The sequence below is a fragment of the Prosopis cineraria genome, unplaced genomic scaffold (genome assembly GCF_029017545.1).
Source record: "Prosopis cineraria cultivar Desert tree isolate PC_DT_omini unplaced genomic scaffold, ASM2901754v1 PC8, whole genome shotgun sequence".
Lineage (NCBI taxonomy): Eukaryota > Viridiplantae > Streptophyta > Magnoliopsida > Fabales > Fabaceae > Prosopis > Prosopis cineraria.
This window is the reverse complement of record NW_026555339.1, coordinates 7374269-7382634: the sequence shown is the minus strand read 5'-3', so window position 1 is coordinate 7382634 and position 8366 is coordinate 7374269. Positions and strand designations below refer to the sequence as shown.

Here is an 8366-nt window from a genome sequence, read left to right as displayed (position 1 = left end):
AAATATGATTAAAATTTTATTTATTATTATGTGCTGGCCATATACACATCTCACATCTTGCAAAAAATGATAAAGTTATTGAATAATGATTGACTAATTAAAAAAAAAAATTTCTCTTTGAAAAATGATTTAAAAAAAATTATACACTTATTAATATAGTGTATCCAACACTCCTTCAAAAAAGTTTAATAATAAAAATACATTTTAACCTTCTAAAAAAAATAATAATTGAGTTGGTTATTTTCTCAGGACTCTGGATTGAGGTATAAATGCATAATTATAATTTATAGATTTAGGAAGCCATATGCTATTAACTTCAATTTAACCCCAAAGATTTTATTGCTACTATTGTAAGAGCTGAGGATCACAATAGTGTCTTGTCAACTTAACTCTCTTGACAGCTGCTAGGCGATATTTTAACTTCAAGAAGAATATTATTAAAGCAAAAATGATAATAAAATTATTTTAAATTATATAAATTATAATTTAATTCATCAAAATATTATAATATCAATAAAGTTTTTTAAATTTTTATTATTATTAAAAAATTAATATAAATAATTAAATTCCTCTCAGTTCAAATTTAAATTGTCATTTACAAGTTTTATTTTAAGATTCATAACTTTTTTTTTAATCGCAAGGATTCAAAAGTAATTCGTAAGTTTGTATTTGAAATACTGATATTCTTCGAGTGTCACAAATATTAATTGCCATTAATAAGTTTTATTTTAAAATTCACAACTTTTCTTTTTAAAATGGCAAAATCACAAAAATGCAACAGTAATTTATAAATTTACATTTAAAATCATAAATTAAGGATAATTTAATTATTTATATTAATTTTTTGATGACAGAATTTTTTTTTTAAATTTCAGAGAAATTATAACATTTTGAAGAATTAAAATATCATTTACATAATTCAAAAAGATTTTATCATCATTTTTCTTATATTAAATTCATAGCCTTACTAAGATAACATATTTTTTATTATTGACGGATGTTATCTGATTAAAAGTAATTTTGCTTAAGGCACCGTATAACATTAAAGAATAATTTTTTTAACACCGGAAAATTACCATTTGCAGAGATTAAAAAAAAAAATTCACCATAGCCAATCACCAACTATAGCTTTGGTGACTTGAAAATTATTTATCAAGCTGAATGACTATAATAGTTAATGTAATGATTACTCTGTTTTGGGGAATGATAGGGGAAAAAAAACTAAGCCAGTGACAATTTCCAATTTACTTTACCAAACTACAAGTTCATTAGTTCCTAAAACTTAATGACTATAACAATTAAAACAATATCTGCTTTATTTCCATGACTCATCAAAAAAAAAAAAAAAAACTCAACTAGAGACAACTAACTTTTCAAAACTCATTTTGTAAGTCCACAAATTTGTTGGTCGCTGTAGGCTGTAGCCAAATGATTATAATGGTTAAGGCATTACTATTTTTTTTTTCAACGAAAGACAAAGGGCCCTTACCTAGTGGCAATTAATTTTTTTCAAATTTATTTACAAGTCTACAAATTTACTGATTCTGAAAACTGAATAACTACGATGATCAATGCAATAAATACTTCATTTTAGCGAATAATTTAGAAGTATGTGGGCAATATGATAATTTCTTAAAAAAGTTACTCTCTCCGAATCATAGTATAAATCATTATTAATTAATTTATATTTATTAAAAAATTAATTAAAATCTTGATTTTATAAAATTTTACACATCTTTCTAATCTTATTTTTGCCTATAATAAATGCAACATTTGACTTATTTAAAATATTATCATTATCGTTATCATTATCATTAATTACTTAATAAAAAGGACGTCATTAAAAAATATATAATACATAAGAATATATAATATTTTATATTTTAGACTAATTAAAATTAAAAAAATGATTTATATTGTGATTTGAGGATATGTCGAAAAAGAAACTCGAGATTTTAGAATAATTATCTCGATTCATCGTCCCTTACTGTCGTTTGCGTATTTAAATGGATTTTTGTTTAATTTTGGCTGGGCTCATATTCCCCACAGATTTAGCCTAATTTTTAATTTTTTTTAATTGACGAGAGAGAGAGGAGGATGGAGGAGCCATTGGAGCCACAGGGAGAGAGAAGAACCCACAGGTCCGGTCAGAGCGAAGAACGTACCCTTTCATTTTCGCTTACTTTTTTTTTAAAAATTAAAATTAAATGATTTTTCATAATAATAAAAATGCTTCTTTTATTTTTATTTATATTTGTGTGTGCGGAAGATGATGGTGCCGTTGAGGTGTTGTGTGCCTTCCTGTCTGTCTTTCTCCTTCCAACCATTTCCTTCTATCCCCCCTTTACCTTTTTCTTTTCCTCGCCATAATTTCCAATCTCTCAACAATCCCATTCTTATTTCCTTTAAATACTTCAGAGATTGAAATGCCCTTCTCCGATTGAACCACCCACAGGCCTGAGATTGCCTTTCTTTTCTTGATCGGTGATCCTGCTTGTCTGCTTCCAGTTTATCTCCCTCCGGAGTTTTTTTCTTCTTTGTTTTCTGAGGAGGATTCTTGGAGAACATGACGAGGGCTAGAGGAGCCGCCGCTGTTAAACAGGCGGCGGCGGCGGCGGCGGCGGAACTCAATGGATCCGGTTCAAGGGCTGTTTTAAAAGAGCCAAGGTACCGGGGCGTGAGGAAGAGACCGTGGGGTAGATTTGCCGCCGAGATCAGAGACCCCATGAAGAAAGCTCGTGTCTGGCTGGGCACCTTCGACTCCGCCGAGGAAGCGGCTCGAGCCTACGATGCCGCCGCGATAGCCCTCCGTGGACCCAAGGCCAAGACCAATTTCCCTCTCTCCCCTTCTTCATTTTCGCCGTTCTGCTACCCCACCACCAACCCCAATGTCAACGACGACGTCTTGGATCACCGGTTGTACGGGAACAATGGTTTTCAGGAGCACCAGATTAATCCCCAGAGACCTGCCACCAGTAGCATGAGTAGTACATCCTTCAGCGGGCCACGGCCACCGTCCACGACGGCTCCGACTGCGGCAAACCGGAGATACCCCCGGACGCCGCCCGTCATGCCAGAGGACTGCCATAGCGACTGCGATTCGTCGTCTTCGGTGATCGACGGCGACGGCGAAGTCGCCGATTTCGCGTCATCTTCTTTCCGTCAACCGTTGCCCTTCGACCTCAACTTCCCACCGTTGGATATCGCGAACGTGGCGGGTGAAGATCTTCACTGTACCGCTCTCTGCCTCTGATCTCGAATCAAAGATTATGATTCTTCATTTTTTTTCTTTACCCTTGTATTTTTGTTCCCCTTTTTTTATGCGGAAAAAATACCAAAAAAAAGAAGAAAAAAAGATGATGATCAGACATGAGATTATGATGGTATGATCTTAATTCTGTGAGTGTAATCTTCAGCCACGGTGTTCCAACAGGGGTATCGATCAATTCTCTTCCACTTTCTCTTCAAAAAGATGAAAAAACAATGAAAAAAAATGTCACGATCTTTATGTCACTCAAGAATTTTATGGATTAGGGTTTGTAGTTGGCATATCCAATGTCCAATGTGGGTGTTCATGTCGCATTTTCATCTGGTTCTTGTCTTGCTATCAGTATGTATATATAAATGCTACGAGTTAAGAAAGTTAGAATTAGCTGTTACTCAAATTGCTTCTATCTCTTGCAATACCTTGAAAATAGATTCCATTACTGGTTTGGTTTCATTTTCCCCTCTGATCTTTACTATGGCTTAATGGTATGATGAGATAGATGGTAATATTTATTATTCTCAACGGATTCAACAGATGTTTGGTTGGTGTTAATGGGTGTCTCAGAGTAGACGGGGTTGGGGGAAATACAGCTTTATTGATGCCCTTTTGAATTTTTGTTCATTTAAGGGGTTTTTCTTCTTGATTTGAATAATCTTCCTAACCAACCCAGAAATTGAATTTCCTGGTTTGGTAGATTTCCTTTTCCACTGTGGTGTGGAAGAGCCAACAGAAAAAAGGAACCATCATGTTGCCTTCTATGCACTCAAGCTTTGTTTGGCTGTGTGGTCAATTGGAATTTTAGATAATGAGGCTGAATCATTACGCTGGGAAGAAATCATTTCCTTTTCCTGCTCTTTAAGTTTTTAGTCTTTTCACAAAGTGAGGTATGAACATGAGATTCCTATAAAAAATTGGCTACACCAACAAGGGCCAAATATTTGGACATAAATTTAGAGTAGGTTATTCAGGCTGGATAGGTTTGTTTTGGGCTGAATTTGACGCTGGACTCTACCATCTCAAGTTCAGGCAAGCTTTATATGTATTAGAGAAAATAACAAAATCCTTTCCTTCTTTCTTTTTCTTTTCTTTTTTTTTTTTACTGCACTGATATGTCAAATTCAGGAAACTAATGCTGGGAAAAAAGTATTTTGATATTTTTGCGAAAAAAATATATTGTTTTCCAGCGACAATAAGCTCCTGTCTGCTTTATTTTTGCACTTGACTTGAATTATACCCAAATATTCAAGTTTTTGGGTCCTTATGACAAATTTTCCCTTATTTTTATTACTGTGTGAGGAAGGAATCCAAGCCCCATTCGTCCTTTCTCTTGTTTTGCTTTGGCACGTGGACAAGAGGATTAGCTTCTAAGGAAGGCTACGTTGATTTGAGAGATTGGAGAAGCCTCTGGAAAACGTCTAGATTGAGCTATCACTGCCTCTCTCTCTCTCTCTCGGCTTTGTTTGTGTTTGAATGCTTTGAACAGAAAAGAAAAAGATATGGGGACTGTGTGATCATCGATTTCCTCCCATCTCCTTGGATCTTTTCACTGTAAGCGGCGTGACCCTGCTACTTCTGTTCTCTTCTTTTCTTTTCTTTTCGAGGAGCTATGGGAAATAACGAGTCTTAGGTTCATGTTTGATTGGACTGATTTGTGAGTAATTTCGTCAATGTCACTGCCATTCAATTTTTTGTAATTATTCATATTACATACGTAGAACGATGAAGATTATATGTGTTTTCTTTTTCAATATTTTGACGATATTACCTAATAATTATAATCAGATGCCAACATGGGAATGGGATTGCAATCGACTTTATCATGTTTTACTAGAAGAAGAAAAATCTTTTAAAACTTCGTTGAATTTTTAACTATATTCATATTAAATATATATTTTAGTAAGATATGTTTTGGTGCTGGCATTTAGTGAAGGGTAAACAAAAAAGCTTATAATAAAAATTTATTGATGTAAATTATAAATAAAATTAAAAGAAATATTTTTCCTCCCGCTTTATAGATAGGATTTGATAGAGTATGTTTGTATTTTAATAATAAAAGATTTAAATGAGTAGAGGCTTAAGTGTCTCCATATTTCATAAACGTTTACAAAGGTTCGCTTTTTGAAAATATATTTTGTTGTTTTGTGAAAATGAAAAGTGTTAATTATGTTTTATATCATGGCTAAGCTTCGTACAAATAATAGAGCGTCCTTCCCATGTTTTTGTTGTTTATTTTTTTATAATAATATTTATATCCTTTTAATTAATCAGGGTATACTTTAAAGAGATTGAGATGTTTTTTAATACATAAAGTAAAATGATAATTTTTGTAATCTACGTGACAAAATGTCACAAATACTTTATAAAATGGACTCGGGAGTATTAAATAATTCAGATGACTCATCATCATATTACAGTTAACATGTTAAGATTTTTTGAAACTAATTTACGGATCACGAAAAATTTTGGTTTTTTTTTACCAAAGAATTTTTGAAGAAATATCACCCACAAAAAAGGGGAAAAAGTATGCGTTCAGGAAAATACAAGGACCACGTAGATATGCCATGTGCATGGCAAACGAAAATAATTTCCTTAAATTGATGCTCATCAAATAACAATAAAACCTTTAATTGCATTTTAAATTATTCTTTGGTGCAAATTATGTGACATGCTTTTTCCATTTTTTTAACTTAAAAGTTAATTTACAATTGAAAATTTTCTTTTTTAAGAATTCTGGGATAGGATCAAGTGTCAACTAGTCGTTTGGCAGCGTGCTGAGCAAGGACAAAAATCACTTTAAAAAAAAAAATTTGGCAACTCAAAATAATTATGTCACGACTCTTACGAGATGATTATATATCAGTATAATCACGTATCAGCTTGGCGCAATTTTTCTAATCAAGTGTAATTGGGGCACGAAACGTGCTGAAGGAATGTCTTATCCAAAATGGATTAGATTAAAGAATTTGTCCCTAAAAAAAAAAAAAACAGAACAAAAAGAAGACAATGGTGACATCCAATTCACACCCAAAAATACTAAACATATTAGGTTCAAAAGGCACAAGATAGAATGCGGTCAAAACAAGAGAAGCACATGTGGAAACAATCACCTACTTAATATAAAATTATATTTGTGATAGCTTGATTATGGTATGCTTATATCCATAACTTTCTAAGAGAGAAGTAGTGCTATTGTGCCTCCCATATGTTTACCAACCAATTCCAAAGTTTAGGAACCACTTGAGCATACCTCTATCAATATTTATACATACACACGTGTGTGTACATGTTTATATGTATAAACACCCACATATTAGGTATTAACTTATATTACATTATGCATTTTTTTGTTATTAGGCACAACATGAGTGTTTTATTTGAGCCATGATCAAATACTAGTTGTTTTAAGTTTATGTATGGGTGTGTGTCCCACATTGTCAAAGTAAGAGGAACTCCAAATGTATGAAAAATAAGGAGTGATTTTACACAAGTAAATAGGCATAGAGAAGAAACAGGTTTACATGCAAAAAAACATGCCAATATAAGGTAATTGTAGTTGAAAATAATTGATTTGCACTTGTGTGCTAGTTAAAGTTATACTAAGTACTTTTTATTGAAATTATTTTTGTGAAAATATAAAATTAATTTTGTTTAAGTTTGCTTATCTAAAAACCCTTTCTTTTTTTTTTTGCCAATTTCAAATTTGAAATCTTGAAATGGTGGCATTTTATTTCTTATTAACTAAACTTAATCCTCCCATAAGTTCACTGCCATCCAACGTTTGCTTGGGATCTATGCCTATATATACCGATGGATATTGTGTGTTCAATGTTTGACTCTTAAGTTTTCGAGCTAATTCTTTTCTCCAACATCATGTTGTATTGCCCGGGTTGTGTTTTGTTTTTTGTTAATGCTATTTTGTGCTCATGTTCTTTGTGCTGTGCAAAGAATCCATTTAATATTGAGTTGTCACAATTTTACTAGTATAACATAATAGCTCTTAAGGATGATGTTTTTAAATACAATTCATGTCGCATATTATATCATTGCTACAAACATTACATATGAGCATATTTTTTTTAATAAGGATTTGAACACAACACTCATGTTGTAAGGGGTAGCCTTTTCCATTAATCCCAATCTCCATTGTATTACTTTATATGTTCTTTCTTCTTCTTCTTCTTCTTCTTTTTACTCTTCCACTCTTAAACTTATTGGGTGAATGCAGCACTTTTTTCCTTTTACATTTGGTAGCTCTGTAAGATTTTTTGACAAGTCTAAGTTTAACACTCTTCAAATTTAAAAAAAAAATTCATACCGATAGTATTGATGACGTGTGGTTAGTTGGGGGTGATTTTAATGAGATTGCCTCACCTCTTGAATAGAAAGGAAGTGCTTATCCGAGCATCTAGAGATGTAAGGCCTTTCGAGATTGGATTGAGGATTGTATGTTAATTGATATTGAGGTCGAGGGGCCTCTTTATACTTGGAAGGGGTCAAAGTTGAATGGGAGAGATAGAGTATATAAGAGACTTGACAGGGGTCTATGTAACACCATATGTCAACAGAAATTTCTTGATGCGTATGCACAAGTTTTGGCTTGAGTTGAATCAAACCATCATCCTTTTTTTTTTATATGCATGGCTATGTCCTCTTAAGAAATGCTCAGCCTTTTAGGTTTGAAGCCATATGGTTGGGTTATAGAGATTTTAAGGAGTTTTTGTGTGGAAATTGGTGTCAAGATGTAGAGGCTCATGTGGCTCTAAATTGTCTCAAAGAACCATTAAGGACATGGAACCGGGAGGTCTTTGGCTGGCTTGAGAAGAGGAAGAAGAAACTGCTGGCAAGGATTGCAAGAATTCAACAAAAGTTGAATGGTACTTCAAACCCGTTTCTAGAGGACCTTGATGTGAAACTAAATGATGAATTACGATAATTGCTTCATCAAGAGGAAATTCATTGGAACCAGAAGGCTAGGGGTGAATGCATAAGAAGTGGTGACCACAACACTAGGTTTTATTATTTAAATCATTTAAAGGTTATTGGTCGAAGAAGATGAAATAAAATTTACATGTTAAGGAATGAAAATGGTATATGGATT

General features: G+C 32.9%; 1 protein-coding gene across 1 annotated transcript; it reads left to right on the top strand.

Moving 5' to 3' along the window:
• Nucleotides 1-2274: 2274 nt before the first annotated feature.
• On the top strand, nt 2275-3725 carry LOC129317753 (ethylene-responsive transcription factor 3-like). Its single transcript, XM_054962120.1, has one exon. The coding sequence runs from the start codon at nt 2567-2569 to the stop codon at nt 3251-3253; it is 687 nt and encodes a 228-aa protein (XP_054818095.1). The 5' UTR covers nt 2275-2566; the 3' UTR covers nt 3254-3725.
• The last annotated feature ends 4641 nt before the right edge of the window (nt 3726-8366 follow it).